This window comes from Azolla caroliniana, unplaced genomic scaffold, assembly GCF_043228905.1.
Source record: "Azolla caroliniana isolate FFs.n. ecotype wild unplaced genomic scaffold, voAzoCaro1.0.p SCAF_5, whole genome shotgun sequence".
Classification (NCBI taxonomy): domain Eukaryota; kingdom Viridiplantae; phylum Streptophyta; class Polypodiopsida; order Salviniales; family Salviniaceae; genus Azolla; species Azolla caroliniana.
Window position 1 is genome coordinate 649,426 of NW_028230440.1, and position 26,807 is coordinate 676,232.

Here is a 26,807-nt window from a genome sequence, read left to right on the forward strand (position 1 = left end):
CTTTCATAACACGCGTAAGATATAACAATTAAGGCAGAACGGCAATTAACACAGAGAGATAACAACGCTTAAGCTTTCATTAATTAACCGCTAACTATTACATTGTATCTGGGCCTTTAAATAAGTTTCCGGTCTGTATTACAAAACGGTGCCATCCGCACCTGTTCGGGATCGGTCCGGATCCGAAACGGCATACCGATTCCGGTCCGTCCATCCACATTCATAGCTTAATTACAACCACATTCCTACTACTTAATTAGCTCTCCGTTTCCCACTATGGACTCCTTTGCCGGCCGGTAACACAAAGTTGTTGAATTTTCCTCAATGCACACATACAAACAAACAATTGGCATGTGGTCATTTTGAGTAGATATATATTTATTGATTCATAGAGCTAAATCCAAGTTTTTAACAATAATTCTCAATAGTATACATGGCCTTACTCACCATGGAGTAGCCTCATACCTTGAAAGGTCACAAGAAAATTATTTTATATTGTTATATAGATGGAGCAACCACCCACGAAAAGGGAAAAGGATCATATGACATTTTTCATATATTTGCACATTGAAGAGTGGCAAACATGTCTTACAATTGAAATTTTGCCCATTCCATAGAGTTAAATGAGTGGATGGATAACATCACTTTAACCTTCTTGAGATATGGAATTATATGGGAGAGGCATATAAGTTTGTCAAGGATCCCTTTAAGAGTTGCCAAGTCACACAACAATTGGTCACCACACACAGCCATGTGAACAAAAAATGTCAAGATTTGAGCCACATTCTTCCATTGGCATTTTATTATGGCAACATTGCATCTCGTCCATTTTGCAAGTTCAAGAATGATACCCCCCCAAAAAAGCTCATTTCCCATTTATAAAAAGACTTGAACTTCTAACATCACAAAAATATGACGTTTGATCATGACATCATGCACTAAAGCACAATTTGACAACATTGTATTTATATATTTGAATCATCAAACATTACACAAATTATAGATTCACAAATGTAAAGTTATATTTATAAATATTATGGGGTGAGGCAATAATCGTATGCTTTGTAATGTTTCAAGTCAATGCCATGAGTGACCTGGCTTTGATCTTATGAATCATGATTATATAAAATATCCTTATAATTGCTTTTAAGAAGTGGCATCGCCACATCCATATAGTTACATTTCCACAATATGAAGGCTAAAATGATATCATTACACTTTTTTAAAAACAAGGCAATGCTAATAAAGGGAAAATACATCACAATGAAACTCTATACATAAAAAGGCATGCATACTGATACAAACATAAGTGTAAGGTAGACGACGCATGTGAAATGCACAACTCAAAAGATACAAGACCATCGAACGCAACATACATAGTCACAGCTATAATGTTATGTCATCTCCAATCATGACACAATTGCTCAAATGCCCAATAATAACCTTTAACTCATAAAAAACACAACAAATGTATAGTTGTAGTATAAGTAAGTTACCATAGTTGTGGTATCTGGATAACGTTGTTGCAAAAGAGTAGGTCAGGTAATTTTGTTGTAAATGGGGGGGTGGGGATTATGATCAGATTTGTGAGGGGAAGGCCAATGTGGGTTTTGTTGAATTTGTTAATGGTTTACAGAGTTGTTGAATATACAAATCTCTCTAAGGTTAGGCCTTGTGGATCTTAATGGTTGAACTTTGATGTACTTTGTTTGCTACCTAATGTGAAGCAGTGTTTTTTTTCCCAACAAATATGAAATATGGCAATTGGTAAGTAGTATCCCAATTTGGTATGTTTGGAAGGCTCAATGTTTGAAGATATTCCAAAAATGTGATTGAAAGACTTGCCTAGATAAATTATGAGATTTGGACAGAGATTGTGCATATCTTAGAGGTTATTTGGATAACATAAAAGGTAATATGCAACATGCGGAGCTCAAACGATTGGAGTTTCATGCCATTTGGGACAAATGCATATTTTATAGATGGATTTTTTATAAGGTGGAGTGGTTCTATTCTATACCAAAGTATTTATTTAAGTCGATCATTAGAATTTAGAAAAGGGGCTCATTACCGAAAGGTACATCTTTTATGTATAGCCTTAGGGCGTTTCTTAATACTAATGTAGTATCTTTTTTGGGAAAAAAAAACACAAGAAATAAAATTTCTATCACATTATAGATCATATTGCCTAGCTCATACTCTACAAGGAAGTGTACGAAAAGACAAAGAAAATAAATAAACGTAAAGACAAAAAAAGGACCTACTCAAAAAAGAAACAAGTTCAAGAAATGAAATAGATTGAATGCCTGCAAATGTTATGTACAAGCAGGTTTGCATGTAAAAACATAGTGTAAAAAGGGAATGTATAAACATAGAACTTAGAAACTTCATGAGAGACACAAAGATATTGTAATATTGCAAGCTTGAAGTAGATTTAGAAAAGGGTGGGAACGATAATTATTATAACAATGAAAATCGGCACAAGAGATTACGAGAACGAGACCATGGAATCTCACCTAGAGCCTACGAGATTGCAATCTCAGGAGTTGTAACATGTGGATTTGAGGGAATTTTGATTGTCATTGTCGTTAACATAATCAATGCCCAATAATAGGGTATGCTTATAAAGAACAAATGACTATTTATTTGATAAAGGTACCTTGCCTACATATAGGTTATCCATCAATAAATCGTCACAAACACGGAGGTTTAGCTCAAGGATACAAATCTGGACAATGTGGTTGGTGATGACATTTCAAAATCCAAATTATGTTTCCTAAAGCTATTGATAAATCTCACAGTAACTTAAATCAATTACAAGGCATGCATTGTAATTGGTTTAATCATACTATGGCACAAACACACATTAAGAATGAAGGATCACAAAATGATTAATTTTGTAGAATGATAGAATACGCATTAGATTAAAATGAATCGCATGGTGTTCTTGTATGCAATATCATCAATGATGTCATATAATAAACCTGCATTTGAAATGAATGACATTTCTTAGAAAAGGTAATATTTGACAGGCTCCCTAATATTTGGGTAAAATCATGCATTTTTACCCTAGTGATGCAATAGTACAAACCTCAAAATATCAATATTTTATTATGAAATAGTTGATTACAAACTTGTTCCTTTAAGAGAGAGTTCAAACCTCTCCAACCTTGTCATGCTAGATTTTGGGTTTCTAGCCCTTAATCTTTTGTGTGTTGTCTTCCTAGTTTTTATACGCTTTCAAATTGGCTCAATTGCATTTGATTTCCAAAATATGTTCCTAATGGAAACCGTTTCTAAAAACATTTTCCATGTGAATTTTTTGACTCTAAAAGTGAATACAAGCTACAAGCAAGTTTCTTTGGGAGACCCATGTCTCTCGAACCATGCGTATTAACACACATTGTTAATTTACATTGCTACGAAGCTGTCATCGAGCTCAACAACCCTCGCATGATCCATCTTTTCCCAACATTGCATATGAATATGAAATGGAGTATCCCATCATGGTTATCAGATGAAAGGAGGAACCAATATCTTATGCAATTTGAGGCATGTTATTGCTAATATGACTAAAATCTTAATCGATTAAAAACAAATTGATTATACTACATGAATTCAATCTACTCATGTGTTTAGTATTGATTTAGAAAAATGTTTTGAGAAGTCAATTATAGCCCTACATCCTCAACGAGCCTAAATTTGGCATGCTATAGGATGACCGCCATAGGCCAGCTCAAGATTGAGATGCCTCAAATTTGATATTGTGAAACCTATGGCTTTGGAGGTGGTGTTATGAGAGCTTACAATGTCGAGTAAAGCTCAAGTTGTGAGAGAGTAATGTGTGTGTGACGGAAAGAAATATATAAGTAGTTCAACAAGGATATATCTTTCGTCGTCATCAAGTTAAGATAGAGAAAGAAATACAATGACATTTTATGATTGTTAATATAGTGGTAAGTAATAAGTATGGACTTGTTAATATAAAATGTCATGTTCATGTATAAGTGACCCTCAATACATTTCTTAAATATCAAGTTGCGGAAGAATAAAATGTGCATATATGCAAACCCATATATACATATATTGACCTCAAGAGCATTGTATACATGTTGACTTGTCAATAACCACATGTTAAGCATGGATCTTGATAATCAATTAGACTTCTCTCAAGGTCCTTGATAGCAAAAGTCCTTAAAAATGCAAGCATAAAGTGGTGTATGCTATGGTTGGGAGGTTCGTTGACGGGATAGAATAGTAGTTCTTTTAGTCAATGGAGGTATAAACTTATTCTTTTCAAGAATAAATATAAAAAATAACTTTTTGAAATATTTTATCTTCTACAAGAGGAACATGGCAACATGGCACATGTAAACATGGTGTAGTGGTTGTCTAGTAGAGTTAGAAAAGAAGACAGAAATTAAAGATGTTATTAATGAAATTGATTTGTCTTTTTTTTGTTTCAGTGAAATCAGGTTTTCTAACATCCAATTATGTATGTGGATTAAACCATATAATATTCCATTTATGGCTAAATAGAGAAACATGATTAGAGCATTTAGTGGGAAGGTAAGTTATAAAACCATAAAAAGTAAGGCTGGACACATTAAACCTTAGAGAGAGTTAGAGAGAGACGATACATACATGTGCACATATGTGCATACACTATATTGGATGGAGAGCTAGGCAACTTTGCCAAATGATCTAATAAGACAATTGATGCATTGACGAACTAAAGCATAAATATCTATTGCTTCACTAGGCAACTTCGCCAAATGATCTAATAAGACAATTGATGCATTGACGAACTAAAGCATAAATATCTATTGCTTCACTTATGTCTTCTATTTTTTAAGCATGTCATATTTCCTAGGCACGACGTTGGTAAAAATAGCTTAATTCAAGCCTTTGCATGTGTTATGTTTATGTATGTGAATAAATAATTTTGATTGTTGTTGGTTATAGACTAATGTGGTGCCAATAAATATGTGGGAATGGTATACATAGATAAAGGAACCTCCAAACCATGTTTATGAAGAATCTATATCGGTAGCCTTTCTCCACCGGGGTAATGTAAGTTTGATAGATCTTGCCCTACATATTTCAAATCCCTAGGTAGTTCTTTATTCCTCCATTTAAGGATCTCCTTTAAAATGAAAAGTTGCAGGTAATGTTGTAGATGACGCAAACCACTTCGTTAAAGGGAAGGGAGGTAATTGACAAGATGTCATTTTATGAGAAACATTTGTATTTCGGTCGTGAAGATTAAGTGCAATATGTTTTATAAGGTCATTGAGAGAGCAAAACGTTTTCGAGCTTACTAATGAACGTTTTTCTTCTTGCATCAAACATTAAATATCAAAGTTGGTTTAGTGGTATGTGTTGGGTTTAGAATATATATGGTATAAAATTGTTGATTCGATAGTGACTTTTCCATGCTCTTGAGAAGATAAAAATAAATATGCTCCTAACATACATGAAGTTTGCATGACTTAATGCATAAAGTGAACTCTCCTACCACACAACTTACTTGAACGAGGATGGATTAAATGCCAAAGTAGTACTTCATACGATAGCTCAACAACACTTCCATAGACGCCAATAGAGAGAAATAATGTTTCGCACCATGCAAAAGGCATTGGAGGATTGAACAACACTCACATATTGATACCAAAGTACATTTATCATATGTATATATTTGTTTATGCAAATATTTAAAAGTAAATTTATTGTTTTAAGCAATGTTGATTCACTAAGGGTAACTTAAAAGCCAATGAAAGTTGAGCAATAATAATTGGATATTACCAATGCCAAAATGTTATAAGATCCTTAGATTGGTCTTAACCCAAGCAAAACCATTTTTCACATCTCTCATATTCCTTATATCTCAAGGAAGGTTGGGCCAATTAACCCTTCGAAATATGCATTATTGTCTTGAAAATAACGTTGATATTATTGTTGTTTCTCATGGCATTAAGGTTGCATTTTGAAAATCCTTTCTAGTGTGTATAAACATATTTGTAAATCGATCATATGTAACAAATATGTAAAGATTTTGAAGCATACGTGGCTAGTAATAAATTTATTTCACTAATAAATTTAGGTAGTAGTGAACCATGTTTCCATTTTAATTTTGATTGGTATATCATGTTTAAGCTTTGATTCTATTCATACTTAAGAGTCAATACTCTCAAATTCATTATTGGAGGACTTGCTTGCTTTAGGGATGTTTGTTTAATTTAATTATTGGACTAGTACACAAAGATTTTCCTAAGAAGGAAGAAAGAGAGACCATAGAACTTTAAGAACGTAACTTGGGCTTGTTCAAAGGTTGGGAAGGTCGAGCATTATAAAGACATGATAACAAACCTCCTAGTATAAATAGCCTATAGGTGTGTGTTCCACAAAGCTTCAACCTGAACTCACAACTTCCAACTCTAAAAAAGTATTATCACAAAATTATTAGTTACAAGGGCATTCAACTCTAAACTGAATTTTCCTCACTTTAAATTGATGTTTTGTAACTTTTGAAATGCAAGTCTTGAAACTTTACTCGATGAGTTAAAACTCTTTACATTATTATTTATTATTAGTTAAACATGAACAACGAGACGATATTAGAACATGTTGGTTGGTGCCAAGATTGGCAAAGCATGAAGCTTAAATGCGTTTTGTCCAAGAAGGCATACCCCCCCAATGGATGTGTGTGCCTTAATGCATAGCTAGGTGGGATTTCTGATCCCCACCAAAAACAAATGAACCTCCTCTTGTCGCACCATGAAAAGTTACTAAAAGCCACGATGAGATACTAGATCCCAATCAATAAAAGTGGGTACTATTTTACATGAGAAATTGGCAACCAAATCTACTTGTTTATGCAATTTCACATACCATAGTTAGAAGATTTTTTATGGTGTACACAAATTGGAATATGTATGGGGCAACACAAATCCCCTACATGCACAAAAATTTGGATGAGGCATTTTGAACGGGATTACAAACAAGAGAGAGAGAGAGAGAGAGAGAGAGAGAGAGAGAGAGATTGGGGATTGTGTCATAATTAGAATATGTGCAACGCTTTTGTATTCGATGGTAGACATGGAGTGAAAGCATATCTACGAAAGTTGAAGGGAGTACTAATGTGACAATTTTCTTTATTGGAGCAAGTGAAAATCCTTTCCTCGGTGGAATGTTCGTCTTGCCTATTGGCAATTCAACATGTTCCATTACCCATGTAGTGTAGTGTAGTTAGTGGGTGACCATACTTCATGGTCACACCCATTGTAAGTAGTGTTTTTTACACACATTTATTAATATAATTGTGTGTTTTCACCAAAAGAGAGAGTGAGAGAGAGAGAGTTGAGACATGGGAGAGAGAACACACAAGACTCAATTCTATATAATCAAGAAATAATAAAGATCCATTCATAAAGTTTTCTTGGATTATGTACACAATGTAAAGCTTCTTTGTTTGCTTAATCTTTAGAGATTAGTAGCATTAAGTTTCCCAAAAAGGAAAGTATAAAGTTTCAAACAAGCTTGTTTATCTTTGGAGGCACAGTCATGTGCTTCCTGAAAAGGAAAGTCTCCAATCATTATTATAACCCACTGATGAAAAAAAATCGACGAGTCAAGAAAAATGTACTACAAAGGGGGAAAAAGAAAAATGTGGCGTGTGTTTGGTCCCCTCTTCTAGTGAAGAGTGGAGTACAACAACTTAAAACACTTGAGAGCAAGTGCTTCTTGTAAAATGAATAAAAGTGTTAAGAACACACCCAAAAATATGAAAGATTTACTAGCTATTGTGTTGGGGGGAATCGAGCTCGGGATCCCTCATTTAGCATCGGCCATTGCATCGCCCACGTATTTGTCCCCTCAAGCTTCTTGTTATACCTTGGGGGGGCAACATCCGACAAACTAGATTTCCCGTTGTGAATATTCCAAATGTTGCACCGGCCCTCCAAAGCCTCCCCTACCCCCACATGATAAATATTTGTGGATGACACTCCTCCTGGAGAGTCTACTAGGACCCGAGAATCCCTTCCATGGGGCTCCGTTTCACACCCAAACATCTGGGAACCATCGGCTCCAGCTCCAAAGGCTTGCATCACATCGTCCATCGGTGCAGGCAAGTTCAAATCTAAGCCTGCCCCTCGCTCGTTCTCGCCGTTAATGCATTGCCTTGCATGCTCAATCGTATAACCCGACACCTTATAATTGAACTGCGCAGTGGTACCACCCGACACTACCTTGCCTGATGTGGGGGGGGACGAGGATGGCATGCTCATCGTGTCCACACTTTTGTCAACGCCCGTCCAATGGCAGCGCTTGTGTCCGCCCAAAGCCTGGCCCGTCGAGAACACGCGGTGGCATATCGTGCATTCATGGCCCTTGCCAGGGCTCAGGTGAATGGCCCTCTTGTCCTTCTCAGCATGATTGAGCAAGGGAGACAATGGTGCAGTGTACTGCATGCTCATTTCCTGGGACAAGTTACATGGCCTCTGCATGATCAAAGGATCCTGTGCAGAAGGGCTTGGTCTTTGCATCACTTCAGGTGACAAACCTAGCTTATTATTGTCACTTAGCTTATTATGTGTCATTGTCGGGGCCGGATCTTGTGCTGGGGCCAACCATAGCTCGGGAGCCTCCTCCCCCGAGGTGCTGGCCTCGGAATCAGCCACACTAGTTGTCTTCGCAAAGCATCCTTTCATCCTTCTATGGCTTGCTCGATGCCCGCCCAAAGCTTGGTGCGAGGGGAACGACTTGTTACATGTAGCGCATTCGTACCTGGCCATATTATTAGCCTCTAGGCCGGCCATTTTATCTTTGGCATCTTCATCATGGTGTTGTTCTTTCAAGAATTCATCTCCTTCTTCATCTTCATCATCATCATCTTCTTCGGTAGTGGCCCGAAGATCGTCATTCACGATATCTTCATTGGGGCAGGCAAACTCTTCGCCTTCTTCTTCTTGGACCCGTTTAGCCGCTTCCGCAAGTAGAAGGAGAGAGTTTATAAGGGGGGCATCCTTTATGTTGTGACCTTCCTTCCTACCTACTAATCCTCTATCTTCTTCCTGCCCCGTTTCAACAGATGTTGTCTCCGAGGCATCTTGTTCTTGTACTCCGGCTTCTTCTTCTTCTTCTTCTTCGTCCTGTGAATCGCTGCTAATTCGAAGGTTCAATCCTGCTTCCTTTGATCCTACTCTTCGTGGCCTCGATCGTTTTCCTCTCGGCCAATGAGTGGCCCCCAAATCATCATCATGATCTCTTTCTCTAGCACCAGGATCATCAAGAATATTCTTTGAGGATTGAATACCACTATATCTGTTAAGTACCTTCTTCTTCTTGCTGCTGGCCTTGTTGATCATCAATCTGCCTTCCAGTGAGCTAGATACATTATTATTAGTCCTCGTAGTTTGCTCAGGATTAACAATAGGGGGAAGAATTCCTCTCCATTCTCGTTCTGGATGGCACCTCATGTGTCCAAACAGAGCTTTCCATGACCAGAAGCCCTTTCCGCACTCGGAGCATTTCACACTTTTCCGATCATCTTTGGGCGCCAATGAATTGCCCAGGCCCTTGGCATCCATGATAATATTGCTAATGTTATGACCAGCCGAATTATTCGCACAGATTTTGTTACCATTAATCGCAGGATTTTCTCCAGTAGGGAAGGATTCATGATCATCCAATTCATGTGAGAATCTCTTGCTTCTTTTTGGGTTAGACCGGAGTTTATAGTTATTATTGTGTTGTAGCATAAGGCCATTATCGAGGTCTTGGTTCGTCTTACTTTCGCAGATACCCCCAGCCAAATACAAATCTTCTGCACCCTGATCTTCTACCTCGGAATTGTCGGTACCCAACATTAAGGCTTGGATATTAATGTTGTTATCCATCTCCAACTCCGATTCTGATCCGGATCCTGATACAGATTCTTCTTCTTCAAGTTCCTCTTCTTCTTCTTCTTCTTCTTCTTCTTCCTCCTCCTCTAATTTGTGTCCTTGGAAGCGGCCATTCATCGGTGAATCTTGGAGGTATTGGAAATAGTTATTCTCCCAGTTACTTGCAACTTTGTCTACCGGCCAATATCTCACTGCTGCCTGCAGAGGAGGCATCTTGTAATCGTTGTAAACTTGGCTCGCATAATGACGAGAATGATGAGTACTGCTAGAATTACTATAATTATATTTGATGTTCTTCAGATTGGTCTCTCTTGGGCTAATCTTAGCACTATCATCATGACTGATCTTCTGGGGCCTGTCAATCATGTGACTAGCATGGATCTGATCAGGATTACTGTTTGTCGGTACATAGCTATGATTGGAGGTATTGTTGTTATACTTGCTACTGTTGAATAGCTCCCCATGAACCCGCATATGTCCACCCAACGCTCTTCCGGAAGAGAACTGCCGACCACAGATTCGGCAAACCCTCTTGGGGTTATGTTTATTGCTAGTATTATGATTATGGCTGTGATGGTGATTACTGTGATTATGATTAGTAATCATGGATACGTGCTTGTTGGTTTCGCCATGATTACTTAGCGAAGAATTGATGGAAGGTGAACGGTCGACATGATTGACGGCATATTGAAACGGAGCAGTAGAGGATTTAACCAGCTCTTGGAGGAGCTTCCTCTTCTTCTTAGGGTTAGGGTTAGGGTTAGGGCTAGGGCTAGGGTTGGGGTTGAAGCTAGGTTTGAGAAACAGGGGGATGCAGCCAGGGGGGTCCATCATGAGCTAGGTGGAGTGGGAGCTTTGGTTATAAGTGGGATATGGGAAGCTGGGAGGAGCCTGCGGGGCAGCCAGATGATGGATTAGGGTTTGGGGGGAGGGGGTGCTTCTGGAGATGATTAGGGTTTTAAATATGGTACTGAATGGATTTTGATGAAGAAGCTTGAAGGGAAGGAAGGAAGGAAGGAAGGAAGGAATCCACAGAAGAACAGAGGGAGTCAGTCGTATCATGTATGAAGAAGGAAAGAAGTGAAGCAAGAAGACAGAGAGAGAGGAGGAGAAGTGAGGAGAGAGTAGAGAGAGAGAGTGTGTGTGTGTGTGTGTGTGTGAGTGTGTCTGGGGAGGAGAGAGGAGAGAGAGGGACAGTCAAAAGCGGCAGAGGCAGGTTTAGAGTAGCAACATGCAAAGCATGCACACACACACACACAAGCAAAAAGGCAGAAGAAAAAGAGCTAGAGAGAAGAAAATAAAAATTAGACTATTATCAAGGCCCAAAACAGAGTCTCTCTCACTCTCTCACTTCTCACACTCACTCACTTCACTCCCACACACACACACACACACACTCTCTCTCTCTCTCTCTCTCTCTCTCTCTCTCTTCCTCTTGGCTAACAAATCTTCTGTCCCAAGATAAAAACTACCCAAAGAAAGAGCCTTCACCCAACAACACATAAAAGAAGAAGAAGAAGCCCTGCCCTGCCCTGCCTAGCATTGGCAATTGCTACATCACTGCCCCTACTTGTCGTCTCACATTTACTATTACTAACATGAAGCAAACCCCCCAGTTCTTCACTCTCCCGAAAATATGTAATAACTAACCAACACCTTCCTCTCTACTTCTTCCCTTGGTGTGTTCCTTGCTCATTTTCCTCCCCCCCCCCCCCCCCCCCCCCGTCTCCTCTCGTCTTTCTTGATCACTGGCATGACCTTCGAAATCACTTGGCTTGCGACTTTGCAACCGGTCTTTGATTGATCTTGGCATTTTAAAACTCGCATTGCGAACAAACTCTACTGATATCTGATTGCACAACAATGCATATATACTCTCAAGAACCATATCCCCCATATGGGAACTACCTCCTAACCATTTTACATAAATTCAGAGATTAGGGAGCTCATACCACATGTCCATTCCCAACTTGAAAGCTATGAGTAGTGGTGATTGGCAGGATGCTAGAACCCTTATCAAGAGGCCATTTGATCGAGAATCATGGAGTCCCAACTGTCATATACATAAAAGGGGACTGCAACACATTAGGTGGTACAGATGGAGTGAGAATTCTAGCTATTAATCATCCCACCCGGATACCGTGTGATCTAAAATGAGTGTGCTTGCCTTTACTCACATATGGTTGCATTGCGTAGTTAGTGAGGGATGGTTTGCATCTCTAATTTTACATCCAATATTCAATCAACATGCATTATGCTTGTGTGCCCAACATTTAGCAGCAAGATGCATGATATCTTGTTATTAAAAATAATCGAAGTAAAATTGATGTGCACTACATGTTTGTTGGCTAAAAGTAAAGTCAATCTTTTGCAATTTTGGTATTGGTAAAAATAAATCGCCTCTTTCCACGAACCACGACTAAGAGTAATCTTTAGTCGCATTTAACAGATGACAATGTGCAATGCCGAGAGAGTTTGAAGTTCACCACCACCAAAGATAAAGTGGATAACGATCTAGATCATTCCCGATTCTTACGTTCATAAGCCAATAGTACTTATTTGGAATGCATGTGAAGTCAATGTGACATCTTTGAAGCTATGCTCACAATTGCTTAATATCCCAATATCTATGTCTAACATCTAGTACGACACAATTGTAGGTGTGATTGGCCTTAAATAACATCAACAACAATATAAGATACTCTTTGTGAGGATATGATAATGTAGAAGTTGAAAAAGGAGAAAAATCCATCATATTAACATTTGCTAACTCGGCTATTAAGGCCAATTTAAGTACATGAATTCCATCACATTAACATTTGCTAGCTCGATGATTTAGGTCAATTTTGAACATATAATGTCTTAATATCATACTTTGATCTATTTGAATACGACTTTTTAAATGTTTTGAGGTTCATATGGTCTCGTTCACAACTCTTATTAATATTGAAAATCTTGTAAACAAAGATGACCACCTAGAACATATTAAACTTATCATGTCTAGAATAAAACCTTGGTAATAATGCATCAATTGTAGTGAATTTTCCAACAAAACCCAAACACTCATTTCCCATATACTCACTCAAACGAGCCCCAACAACTTAGTCAATAACAACAATGTGAAATGAAAGTTGCGTTAGGCCTTTTCATGTACACATTGTCGCAAACTCAAAAATCCACATTCCTAAACAAACTTTTTAAGACGATGACCTTTTTAATATCATAAGATAGTCTAATATGCTTGAGTGAGGTTAGTTGCCAAAGTCATTAATAAAGGTGTGATTATTCTTTGCTACCCAAGATCAACAACATGTATCCACGTCTTCACAATATAAGTTATACAATGTCATGAAAACCCACTTGCTAACCAATCGTGGCCCACATGGAATTGAAGCCTTTGATTTGCATTTATCCATCTAATTATGCTTGATCACTTTAAAGCTTTTCAAGGATGTACACAAGCCATCGAATTGAGAAGTATTGGTGAAATGTATTTTTTAGAAAAGGCATATAGTGTCCTCTTGACCTAAGCGAAGCTTATTGTAGACTTATAAATCTACTTTGTCACTTGGGCTTTGATGACATAGAGATTCATTGCCATCTTGAAAGCACACATATCTTAGAGTTGTGCAATTAATAAATCTCACTAAGGAAATGAAAATATTGCACGATTGGAGCAATTGCCATGATAGATAATTATTAATAATAGTTGTGGTTTGGTTGGTCTACTCCCTGTGTTTTGCAAAATATTGTTAATCTTGATTCATATTTAATATTTGGTTTTGATACGAAAGTCACTATGGCCCCATGTCAGAAAAGGCTTTTGGAGTTGGCATGCTATACAATTGTCTAGATTTTGTCTTTTCTTAATATATATACCCATCTTTTGGGGGTGCCAAATGTTCAAGAAGGTGCATGTGAACATACAAGGGGTTAATCAACTTGATCCATGTACCCATTGTTACTATTGGGCTTGCTTTCTTTCTTCTTTCAAATTTGATTATGCTCAAGAATTGTTTGTGCAATTAATGCTAGGCATATTTGTCTTGTCAACCATGAGTTCATATAGTTGACCTCAACTATCAAGCTATATTTGCAAGTTTTGTGGTATATCTCAACTCTAGTCCGTTTGAAGTTAGGCATAATGGCATGTTTATATGTGGAAAAAACTTGTGATTCTCGTTTTTCACCAATGCAATTTGTGGAATTTCCTGGTTGGATTAGAATGCCCCTTTTCGTGTTGACACAGAGGCATTACATGAAATGTGGGAGCATGGCCTTTAAGAGAGGAGGTGCATGGAAGATATGGTTGTACACATAGAAGAAGGAACCTATGAAGACTTTAAATAATGCATTCCAATGAATAAGAAAATGTTAAAATGTAACATGTGGCAACATTGAAATCAATGTCGTCTAAAAATTGCGAGTGGGTCATCGCTTTCCAAAAGGCAATGTTAAAAAAATGGAATTTATTGCTCCTTGATGTTCTATAAACTCTAGTCTTCCAAACGATGAATGACTATCGATTAAAGAAGTTTGAAATGTTCTTCCTTGTGAAGGAAACAAAATCCCATATTTCTGTTATGTTGGCGTACCAAGTTGTGTTGAATATCATAGGCTTATGAAAGATATGGTAGCAAGGGCATGTGATGCACATGTGGGGAGGTTGGCGTGGGTCCGCTTTATAGACACAATGCACCTAGCAAGGTATCGTGGTTGTCACTCATGGAGGAAGCTCATGAAGTTATGTCATAAGATGCACATGTGGGCATAGGTTTTGAAGATAGATGCTCAAAACACCTCAACGTAGGGGAGAGTTAAAAATATATCATCAATAGAAATACGTCCTCCGAGGGGGGGTGCAACAATTTTGGTATTTATGGAGTTGCAAGTCAAATGTATATACACATAGGGGAAAACACACCAGGATATCAATGATGTGAGATGAAAACACAAGCGTGGTCCTTCCGTAGAGGAAACATGAAATGTGGTATTTACCACAATCCACCCTAACTAACTCTAGTTAACATAGCCATAGTAGAATTAACCATGGTAAGGAACTAGAGTTAAGGTGAGGGTGGATTGTGGTAATATGTACCACATATTACCAAACTAAAGTAGAGTAGCATGGGTTGGAAATGCATAGAGATGGAGGGGTATGTATTGTGGTGGTGGTCTTTTAGCCGGTTCTTTTGCATATGGATGGCAAGTTGTGGGTGGTTTTAAAACTTTTAAAGAAGAAGAAGACGTGGTGGTGGTGGTGGTGTGGGAGGTGGAAGTTTTAAAAAAATGTACGTGCGGACAAGTGTGAAAGCGTTTGTAGGTGAGGCCGCACACGTGTGTCTGTGTGTGTTGGACACGTGTGCAGGCGCTGCGCGCGCGACCCTTCTTTCGTGGCCTGCCTTTTCTTTGGCATCAGGCCACGTCACAGTCGGCCAGGTCAGAGCCTCTTTGGACGGGTGACTAAGAGAGAGAGAGAGAGAGAGAGCTGAGAGGGAATCGGTTGCTCATAACGGCTGACGTGGCAGGGCAGAGCAGATCATATCTGCGCTTGAGCTTTTTTCCCCCAATTTGATTCCCTTTATTTCCCAAAGTGTCCACTTTCTGGCGCTATATTTAGCCATCAATCTTCGTGTGTGGTGGGGATAGATTGAGGGGTATTCGGGGGAATTATCCAAAACACATAGGGATATTTGCGGTAATAGAGCAAAACTCCCACACAATTTAGAGCCTTCTTCTTTCTCCCTTGTTTCTTTTTAAGAATGAAGGGGGTAGTAACGCTAAATATCCAAAACATTCGGTTGGATTTTTGTGATTTTCCAGTAATGAACAAAGATGCCATGATGGTGGAAACATCTAATATATGACGTTTTATGTATTTGCGTAAACTACATATGTTTTGCTTCCCGAGAAATGTCCATTACCCTGCTTCATCTTGAATGTAGGCCACACAACAGGGTCAAGCATTTTAGCTTTGCGTTGAGTGGGTTTCATCTTTATATGGAACCTACTAGTTGTGAATAGAAGTCGTAAACCTGGAGAGTTTGCAAGGTTCTCTCAAAGCTCCTACTAAAAGCATGCACATGCACGTGGACAACATTCATATGTAGTCTAGAAATTTCACCAAAACTAACACCAAATTGTCAGTGAGATTATCGTTTTATGTTATTCCTTCGATCACAAGATCATCAAATCCAAATTTAGGCCTTAATTTTGTTGTTAATATTTAAATGCTTGTGGCGTTCAATTCATGACTAATTTTGAAAGAAGAAGTGTTCCATGTTCGGCACGATGAGAGCAAGGAAACTATGTTGCAATATATTATCTCTTCATCTTTATTGTTCATTCACAATACTTGTTGGTTTCGTGAATAATGTTTGGATGGGGTGTTCCGCTTGATGAGCATTTGGGTTGGATGGGACAAGTGCATTGTGCTCTTTGCGTAATAGTGTTTTGTGTGAGTTTCCCCAAAAATATGTAAACAACCAAAGTTTTGTAATAGTGAAGTAGATCGTGAGTTACAAAAAATAATTTGTCTATTGGATGCATCTATTTTGTGAACGGACAAGTCAATAATAGAATACTCAAAAGTCAAATCCTTTTGAATGACACAAAATAAGAGTGTGCGTGTCTTTTCAAGTATTATGTATAGTTTTGTGATTTTGGCTTTAGCTCCATGCTTGGATTGGCTAATGGTCAAACTATTTCATTTCTTCACTAGTTTTGGATGTTGGTGAGTACATGTGATGTAACAACAAATACTTGGGATGGAAGCATGTCCCATCTGTATCTCCATCCAAATTAGTTTCACAACTAACAACTAGAGGGGACACACATGCTCTTTATGCGTGTTTGGTAGTGTAAGTTACCTCGATGGCGAAAGAGGAGGAAGAGAAGACGATAGATGTAGTATATACAATATATAAAAAGAGACTTGTTGAAAGAGAGAGAGAGAGAGAGAGAGAGAGAGAGAGAGAGAGAGAGAGAGATGGGCCAATGCTAAACAAATAATTTCTTTATTTGATTTTCCTCTCTCTAGAATTGAAAAAGTGTGGAATTGTGGAATTATGTTTGATTGTGGGTAAGATGTGCCCATCAAAAGCAATATCATCGACAAAAGCAAACAAAACATAACTATTTTCATTATAGTTGAAATTAAGGCCCATGTATGAATATTAACCTTAGTAACCACGAGCGTGAATTTTTTTTGTAATGTTTAGTGACATATATTAGTATATTTATTCCTATTCAACTTTAACTAATTGCATATGATTCATCAACTGTCTCCCTTTCCCCTAGACTTGTGTAGTGTGAAAGTAGTAGATGATGAGAAGTTACTACAAAGAATATGCATGGAACTAAGGAGTTTGGATGAGAGAGAGAGACAGAATTGAGTGCACGTTTGTGAATTTCAATTAATGAAGGACAACATATCCCATGTAAGTTATACTAGACAACAAAATTTGAAACTTTTTACAATAAGACAAAAGTTATTGTAGTGCAATAAAAACCTTCGTAAGAAAGAGGAAATGGAACTTAAGGAGAATCTCATACATATATTATTAAGACTTTTGCTTTCAATGAATATGTGTTGTAACTTGGTATCAAGAGATAAAGAAGGAATTGAAGGAGAAAGTATGATCGTCATTGTTGGCCCTATAACATGTGTGTGTGTGTGTGAAGAGAGTGAGAAGGAGAGAGATCATACCTATATCACAAGATGTGCACACACATATAAGAGAGAGGATTCAAAGAATGTGTACACAATCGTGCACTTGCATGACATACATGCATTGTTTTATGACATGGCCTTCAACTAACCTAACCATTGATTTATAGTACTGCCATTCTCATCAAAATCTATAGAACATTACAATGTAGAGAGTAAACTCATTTGTTGCAAGGCCAATATGGCATTGTGGTTCAACTCTATCCTCAAGATACCGAGCCATTGCCACAAATTGGATTAAACAATTCTTTTTTTCATATTGCTTAAACCACATGTATGTATATAATATGAGTAGACCCTCTTTGGAAGTAAAATGTGTCCCTTGTATAGTCATAACAATCGCATGAAGTTGTGTTCAATAATGGGACTATCCGAGTGCATGTATACACATGTAAAATGTCATGAGTTTCAACCACCACTTTCTTTTGTTGTCTGTTTCAATGTGTGTAACTTTTCATAAAATAAGGAAAAGGTAGCTAGAAAGATTATGCCTTTAAAACACACTCGAACTACTCTATTTCAAGCACTTGAAGTGTGCAATATTCAAGTCTTCGTTTGTAAGTAACAATCCTAGTTGATAGTTAAATTCTTTAAAGTCCAAATTGATCCATGTTAAGTTCTGAGCACGAAAACAAGCACTTTTTAATGCATCTTAAACTCAAAATTAGCAAGCACATTGTGGACACAAGGATTTGTTGAAGGAGCCACCTCAATTGTTAGGCACTCATGTATGTTCTCTTTGTCATTGAGAAAAGTTACAACTCCATGCACACATGCCTTAATGCATGATTATAATTTATTGTTCTTGTCTCCGTGAACATGTGCAACATTGAATACAAGGAGATGTGTCTTATGCGTGATGTATTTCATTGAGGCAACCCTCTCAATGCATGCCTTTTTAATTATCATGGAAACCATGCCTTGTAGAGAACATTAGGTCCAATAACTTGTTAAACACAACTACAACCACAAGCTACAAAAATGTTTGTTGTCCCATCTTCCACCTTTTTTTGCTTGCATGAATATAGGTTCATTGCAGAACTACTAGAGGTGCTACATATTACTTTCTTTTCATAAAACCATGTTGTCTGGTATTCTATAAGTTTTTGAGTTTAGTTGTACCAAACGCACTTCTTGCTTCGTATTCTAGCCAAATGTGTGCTTTTTCTAGTGATGGGGTTCGTTAAGTTTCACCTATAAAAGTAGAGGTTCATGTCAAATCAATTATTCCTCATTTTGTAATCAATCAATATATCATTTGAATAATCCATCAGTAGAAAATGTTGTAATTAATTATTATTGTTATATTTATATGCGTCTATGTATGTGTGTGTGTGTGTGTGTGAGAGAGAGAGAGAGAGAGAGAGAGAGAGAGAGAGAGAGAGAGAATGTGAGACAATTTTATTGCATCTGTATGTGCAGTAGCTATATTCATATCATGGATGCAAGTATGTGTATCTATCTCCATGTAATGTCCAAACATTTTCACCTAGCAAATCTTGCTATCTAGTTCGTAGTATCAATGCTCGGAGAAATTGTTAAAACATTCATTTCGACAAACTAGAATGAAAACGTTTGTATGAAGCTATGTTTTCATTAACATGTTTGGATATAGTCAATTGAACATTCCTATTTTCGGGCACATTTTTCCATGTCTGGGATCTTCATGATTGAGAAATATATCAATAGAGTGTTTGTAGTTTGGCCTAGCATTTGGTGAGCAACATCACGAGAATCCTCTCAAAGAAGTTAAAAATTTATGTTTATTTACTAATGTATCAAGAGGCACTTGAGGAGTCCAATAACATTTCTTGAAAGCCAACAAGATTGAAGAGAAATCAAAGTCAATGACCTTAGCACAAAGTGAATGAAATGAACAACTATTTTTCATTAAAATTTCCCCTATCATTACACTTAATTTAGAAACATTGGTGAAGATATCTAAAACTTTTGACCTTACAATTTCTACACTTTCAATCTAACAAAAAACGACCAAGTATATTCAAATACCTTCATCTTGTAGTTCTACCAATGACTGAGCAAACTATGAACCCATTAGCCATCCACCTAACCATAGAACGTAATATTCGTGTTCGTGCAAGCATTCAAACGTTTGGAAACGAACACGTTTGAAATGGGAAAATATGTATTGATTTTTTTTCATTTTTTCATTACAATTCAGCTCACCCTAGTGGTAAGGAGTCATGCTGTTGTTGTCTATCTTGGGTTCGATTCCCAATCTTCTCATCTCTTTCTCTCTCTCATTAGTACCATGTCATAGCAAAATTTTATGTTAGTGTTATAATAGAATTTTTCTTTTCATTTATTATTATTAGAACTAAACACAACCTAGTGGTAAGTTGTTGTGCTACTTTTACTTTGTGTCTTGGGTTCAATTCACAACTTTCTCATATCCTCTTGTTAGTGTCATGTTCCTTTTTCTTTCTTTCTTTGTTATTAGAAATTAGCTCACCGAGTGGTAAGTTGTTATGCTACTAGTGCCTGTGTCATGGCAGAATTTTATGTTAGTCTCATGTTCCTTTTTCTTTCTTTCTTTCTTTCTTTGTTATTAGAAATTAGGTCACCCTAGTGGTAAGTTGTTATGGTACTACGACCTATGTCATATTTTCTTCATATTCTCGAATATACGTTTTATGAGTTTTTGAACGTTTGATTATAATTTATAATGACATATTTTGATTCAATCTCTATAGTTCATGCTCTTTTTTTTTTTGTAAAGTTCTAAAGTGAGGATGATAGAGATGTCTTGATTCGCATCCCAAAAGCATGCATGTGATACATTGCAAATATTGCAACCATACTTATGTTGGTGGTTCACAATGGATTAGAGTCCACTTATTGGGATTGAGAGTGAATCAATATATAATATAGACCCTAGTCAATCCAATCCAACTTTGAGATGATTTACCATACACGTTTGATTGAATCATTCTCGAATGCGAATGCACGTATGATATGTAGGTTCATTCTATGCACCTAACTAAGATGCTAATGCATATGCAATGGTCATAACAAAAAGCATAATTGTATAGTTGAAAGTCAAGATAGATCCACTTGATCACTAGTGTGTTTATGCATTATGATCAAATAATATGTATAAACATAAATTGACTAATTTCACATTTATAATTTTCTCACCCCCTTGTATACAAAAATCTATCCACTCCATTTCTACTAGGGAGATTGCTAGCGAGTTGCTAACCCTCTTCTTTAGTGCGCATCCAAAGTCTATTCTTTCCGTTAATGTCTTTATCCCTATCACATTCCTTTGTGGTCTTGATTTATGAAGTCACATTCTTAAACCTTTGGGATATTGTTTTGCCCTATAATTTGCATGCCTTTGGGGCTGCACTATATTAATTGTTTATGCTCTCAAAACTTTCATAGATGAAAACAATAGCACTCCTTGAGCTGAAAATTTGAAGCAAACTTTACTACATATGTGTTTCCACTATTTGATTTTCCTTTTAGGAACTTTAACATATCACCCCTCCAAAGACATAGAAATAAAAGGTATTTAATTATTTACTCAAATAGGTTGAAGGAATGTACAATTCTCGTTGACTGATAACTTGGCAAACAGAGTATGAGAGAGCGGAGCAGCAGAGCGGCGCGCCAATCCCCGGCGGAGGTCTGTGGTGTGGGTGTCTCACCAGGAGGCCCGGCACAACAGAGCAACGACACAGGAGGTTTTGACCCGTGCCAGTAGGCGGAGGAAACGGAGCCGGAGCAGCGGAAACGTGGGAGTCTAGAAGCCTCCCACTGCTCATTTTGACACATACGCCTCTCCTCCCCATCGCTGGTTGGGCGGTCCCACAAAGCGTGTCGTATGGATTCTATTGCATGTGGGCACTCTACACAATTAGAAGAGCTAAGGTTCCCACATTGCTAGTGACATTTTGTTTTGAGTAAAAGACGTTGCAAACAATGGCAATGTACGTGCATTTGTAAATATTATAATAGCAGTAATGGTTAAGAGAGTGAAGGTTGAAGGTAAAAGAAGTAAGTTCCATGAATCATGGTCATGAAGGGAAGAAAAGAAAGAGGCATTATGACCCCTTAAAAAAACAAATAGGTCAATAAGAACCTCACAAAGAGGACACTTATAATGCACATTTAGATTTTTGTCTTTGTTTGAGCTTCTTGCATGAGAGGTATGTAAATGAGACACAACGCAAAACATGACGCAACTAACATAGACAAGTGCAATGACTAACACCACCAATGATACTGATGGACTTCAAGAAAATTCAATAGATCATTGACAGAAGGGCGCAATAAACTTCTCTACAACGACATAATCTTATAATCATACATAATAGAGTAGCTGATTTAGTTTGTCATCATTATGTGAGCACATTAACACTAGAGAGTTAATTATTAAACTCTCCAATAACTAGACACATCATTGTGTATGAACTAGTGTGAATATCAAGAATATCGTGTCTTCATTGTCATATCATTTTGTGAACACCTACACGTAAGCATCACACTTTAAACTAGGAGAGCCATGTTTTTATTGGCATGCAGCAAGGTTTAAACATCGCCAATTGTAATTTATTTCACAGCACCATGGACTTTAGGAGGTTAAATCTGCAATTGTCCCCACATTACAACCTTCCCAAGCTATGTCCATCTGATTTTCTCTACTTGGTTCATTTTTCTGTGACATCCATCTCATAGGTCACTTGCCCACTTGCTAAACATCAATGCTATACTTAGTTTTTGTTGCATAAAACTGTACGGTCAGATCTGTGGTATTCTTGTGTAATAAAACATCCATTGTGGCAAATCCATCAATTATATGAACAATTAAGATCTGTTGTATCCTAAAAATACAGCATTCAATATGATACATGCATATCTTCCATTCAGACCATATATTATTCACCCTTCCGAAATGCCTCAATAACATTATCTGTGATCTCTTGACCAAATAACCTAGGCATGTTGGAGCTTAAGTCAACCTCCAGACCTTTTATTTTTAAAGTAGTATCCCGTTGCACAACCAACTTTACTTCCTCGTCTGGCAATTTCTTGCCTAGACTAAGAACTCCTTCTAGCCATAACTTCACAACTTTCTCTGCTGTAGGGGCTACCACATCTTCAATAATCTGATCCAACAAGATTTCTTTGGAATCAGCTGGACATTCAAACTTGTATAGAATGGATGTTGGTGATGTCAGGCATCGAATATAAAGAGTCGGTGGCTCATATCGCTGCGCGTAAGGTGATTTCTGAAGTTCTTGTTTAACTGATTCCATCGATGTATCTTCATAGAATCTCTTTAAATATTCAAGATCGGTAACAAGATCTTTTCGTGGAAGGAGGTCCAGCACAAGCACCAGACTGTTTGTGTTAGTTTGAATGAACTCAAATAGTAGATGTGGTGCATCTGACTGGCTGTTCATCATAGCAACAATGGTTGCTATGTTCAGCGTACCAAAAGGGAGGTTGCAATGTAGCCAAGACCTGAGCAAAAAGTCTATCTGACAAAAGAAAAAGGGGTTAAGGTCAAACTCACTTTGAATCTTGTACTTCAAGTCTTTGTACACACATTGTGAATTAATTGAATGGCTTTAATTCTTTATACAAGACCATTTTTGTATACATTACATTGTTAGTGAGAAGCTTAAAATGTGAACTGAAAACATATAAAATACCATTACAATGAAATAACACAATGTCACAATTCAATGTTTATTTGTTGTGCAGTTGGAGATCAAGCATTTTCACCGTTCGTTCATGGTTTTATTTTTCTATGTAAATAATATATTTTCTTTGAAAGGTTGCCCAATTATGTACAGCTGTAACGATTTATACAAAATAAAAATAGCTAATAATTCTTAGGAATTCGCAGCATCCATGATCATACCTTAAGCACTTCAATGTGTAAGAAGGTTTGTGCTACCGAAAATAGCTTCCCATTTAAAGGAAGGTCTTCTTGCATCTATGCATAACAGCTTCACTAATATTGTTGGCATTACGGTTTCACCATCGTTAGGCAACACCATGTTGTCCTATTAGTTTGTACGGACTTCAGGAATTATTATACATACATTTGCTTCTAATTCTATATGGGTACATCTTATTTCTTTCATATTTCTCACACATTTAATTGATCCAAGGCATGGTCTAGTTTTTCTCATAGTAATAGTGCACATTCAGAAAGACATTTACATGCTAATTTTAAAACATTGCATCCATGAGTTATTGGCTTTACAGAGCGATAAACATAATTATTAGCACATTGACCATGCCATATGAAAGAAGACTCCAGAGGTACATAAACAGCATTAAAGGCTTCTTAAAACAATGAAAATCTTCTTGTTTTTATTTATTTCTTCAACTTGACTCCGCTGTTCCCATTGATCAGCCAAATAACCAGAAATTATTGAGCTACATAGCTGGTCATTACCTTCAACTCCCAGAAGCTTTAGGTATCATTTGATACTAGTCAGCTATGAGTTTTGGCAAACATAGAAAGATTGAGAATTTGCCTCCCATGCCAATGGTTGACTGCTAAATATTTATTACAAGTTATATGCCACCTACTTCAATCAGATTGTAAGAGTTGCTGCCAAGATGCAAGGAAAAGCTTTGACTTGAGAATTGAAACCTTTTATCCATTGTTTCTTAATTTTTACAATTTACTGGGTATTGAGGAAGAACAAAAGAAAATGGGAGATTGTTAAGATGATTAATTAGCTAGGACTTGGTCTCTACTATCCAACTATCCAGTTAGCAGCTAAAAGGATAGCCAGTAGCAACTACAAATCACAGTTATAAATATTGATACATTAAAAGCTGTTTTGCAATCTTTAAAAGTTCATTGGACTTCAATGTTAGGTTTAAGGTTAACGGCTAAGCCGCATAGTCTTTAAGCTACTTTATACCTTACTAAAGCTTAGAATGTTGTTGTGATCACCAATGTAGAACTCATTGTGAGATCGGTTGAGACGAGCACAAAAATTCCAGTTCACATAGTCCATCATGAGAGAATATTAGCTTTGTGTCCTAACATGGAGATCATCTTATAATCATTAATGATCTGTGATTTCACAAAATCGCTAACGCCGCTTTAATAGTTGTAGAAAATCTCTTTAAAGATTACACACAAATTATATCTATATATATGATATGAAATTAAAAGTAAATAGTTTACATTTTTTTCTGACATTGACTATAGTTTTTCGTCATGCTTGACCCTATAATTTTCACCTATCAGCCAGGTTTCTCATTCCTTTTATTCATTCTAAATTTGACACTTGAAAATCCAATGTCTTCTTAGAAACTCTCACCTCTGCTTTCTCCCCTTAAAAATCATTATGATTGAAAAAGAGACGCTGAACATCTCACTTTACTTCTTTCAAGGGAGGGGGACATGGCTTTCTTTTGTCCTGCAAATATTGTGGCAAGGACTTTACAAGTACTATTACAAGCTTAGCGGAGACTTTTCCTCAAATTATGTACAATATAATATGATATGCAGAAGGGATGAAATGTTTCAATTTAGAGGCATTCTAGAATTTTTTGATGCTCTAGTACGGGGGTTCTGGACAACTTAAAATGCAAATCTAATTTCTAAACTCCAGAAAATTGTTGTCTATTGAATACTAATGCTCGGGATATGTTTATTTGTGATTGGGTTTTTATTCACTGTAATTATTGGATGCATAGTGTATGATATAATAACTATACAACTAAGGGAATGTCTGATTTATACTCTCTCATAGGCATACCCCATCTCTCATACCATATTCAGAATCATCTTAATTCATAAGCTCATTTGCACGGGTACACTTCACACTCTTATCATTTCATATTTCACCACCATTAGAGAGTTCACCTTAAATAAGTTGCTTCACATTGCCAAAATAATTTAAAATAAGCCTTAAAAGAGGAAAAGAGAAGTCAAAAATCTTTCCTTTATACAAACGATTTCCATGATTCACAGCCATTTTAGAGTTAAACAAGAATGGGAAGGCAATACAAAGTGCTGAAAATCTTCTTAAAGAGATTTACAGAGAGAAAACAAAGTTCAGTTTATCTTTCCAATCATTTCATGTTTCCCTAAGAATGGAAGGCATTTGTCAGTAACGACGTGACCTTATTCAAGAGACATTAAAAAAAGCAAGCAGAATCCCATTACCTTCCTTTTAAACAACCACTTTCTCATTCATCTAAGAAACGCTTTCATATAGAGGACGCAGAAATCACATCTTTTTTCCTTTTAACGAATCATTTCCTATTTCGCAACCAAAAATGAGAGTTTTACATTTTGCATAATCATTTCATCACAATTTAAACGTGAAATGATTATACCATATTCAAAGAGAGAAAACAAAAAACGCACGATCTTTCTTCGAGGTTACACAGGAATGTCCGGCTTCACTACATTTCAGGGACAAATAAAATAGGAAAGACAAAACAAACACAGGAAGAAAACGAAGAAGAAGAATGCATAAAATCAAAAAAGAAGAAGAACGGACTTACCGGAGATCCAGAAGCTCCTGATCGAAGAATGACAGATCCTTCATTATTTCCCTGTGGATCCTTGAACCGACAAACTTCTGGAGGAGTACGAGAATCACAGAGCAGCGAAGAAGTGAGGTGAGTAGCGATAGTGTGCGCAATGTTTTCCATGAGGCGAGATCCAGAAGGCGAAAGGTAAGGGAAGCTAGTCCATGGATCTGATGTCTGCTCAGATGAAGAAGAAGAAGCCATTGCTGAGTAAAGTTTGTTCCTCCTTGTCCTTGAGCTTGTTGCAGTTCTGGTTATAGAGCTTGTTTCAGCGAAGAGGGAGCGATGGCTCTGATGCAGAGATGGTGTGATCAGAGAAGGAGGAAGAGAATGGGTCATCATCATCACCATTGTAAAGGAGCCCTACTCTCCGGGGCTCAACCTTTTTCATGTGAAAAGGAGGGGCTCAACCTTTTTCATCAGTAGCTCTACCGACTCTGGGAAGGAGCCAGACTTAAAAACAAACATCAAAAACTCCAAAAAATGGTAAGTGTACAACAAATTTTTGCCATGAAAATGATCATAAAATTTCTCAAAAAAACTTAAAGATTCAAATAACAAAGTCTTACATAAAATATTAAAACATCAAATGTTTACAACCCTAAAATGAAATATGAATATACACACGT

General features: G+C 37.1%; 2 protein-coding genes across 2 annotated transcripts; both read right to left on the reverse strand.

The window, feature by feature from the left end:
• Positions 1 to 7,371: 7,371 nt before the first annotated feature.
• LOC147863466 (uncharacterized) lies at positions 7,372 to 10,724 on the reverse strand. The gene has a single exon (XM_087320083.1). It carries the CDS (start codon positions 10,509 to 10,511, stop codon positions 7,800 to 7,802), a length of 2,712 nt encoding a protein of 903 aa, XP_087176209.1. The 5' UTR covers positions 10,512 to 10,724; the 3' UTR covers positions 7,372 to 7,799.
• Positions 10,725 to 22,447: 11,723 nt separating this feature from the next.
• Positions 22,448 to 26,555, reverse strand: LOC147863467 (red chlorophyll catabolite reductase-like). The gene is made up of 2 exons (XM_087320081.1): positions 26,152 to 26,555; positions 22,448 to 23,144 (listed from the first exon to the last, which is right to left on the reverse strand). Exons 1-2 carry the CDS (start codon positions 26,527 to 26,529, stop codon positions 22,539 to 22,541), a joined length of 984 nt encoding a protein of 327 aa, XP_087176207.1. The 5' UTR covers positions 26,530 to 26,555; the 3' UTR covers positions 22,448 to 22,538.
• Positions 26,556 to 26,807: the final 252 nt, after the last annotated feature.

Coding starts and splice junctions, on each gene's coding strand:
- LOC147863466 (XM_087320083.1), bottom strand. CDS start 10,511: ATGATTACTAATCATAATCACAGTAATCACCATCACAGCCATAATCAT.
- LOC147863467 (XM_087320081.1), bottom strand. CDS start 26,529: ATGGTGATGATGATGACCCATTCTCTTCCTCCTTCTCTGATCACACCA. Junction 23,145..26,151: donor CAGGAGCTTCTGGATCTCCG/GTAAGTCCGTTC, acceptor TTCTTTTGTCAG/ATAGACTTTTTGCTCAGGTC.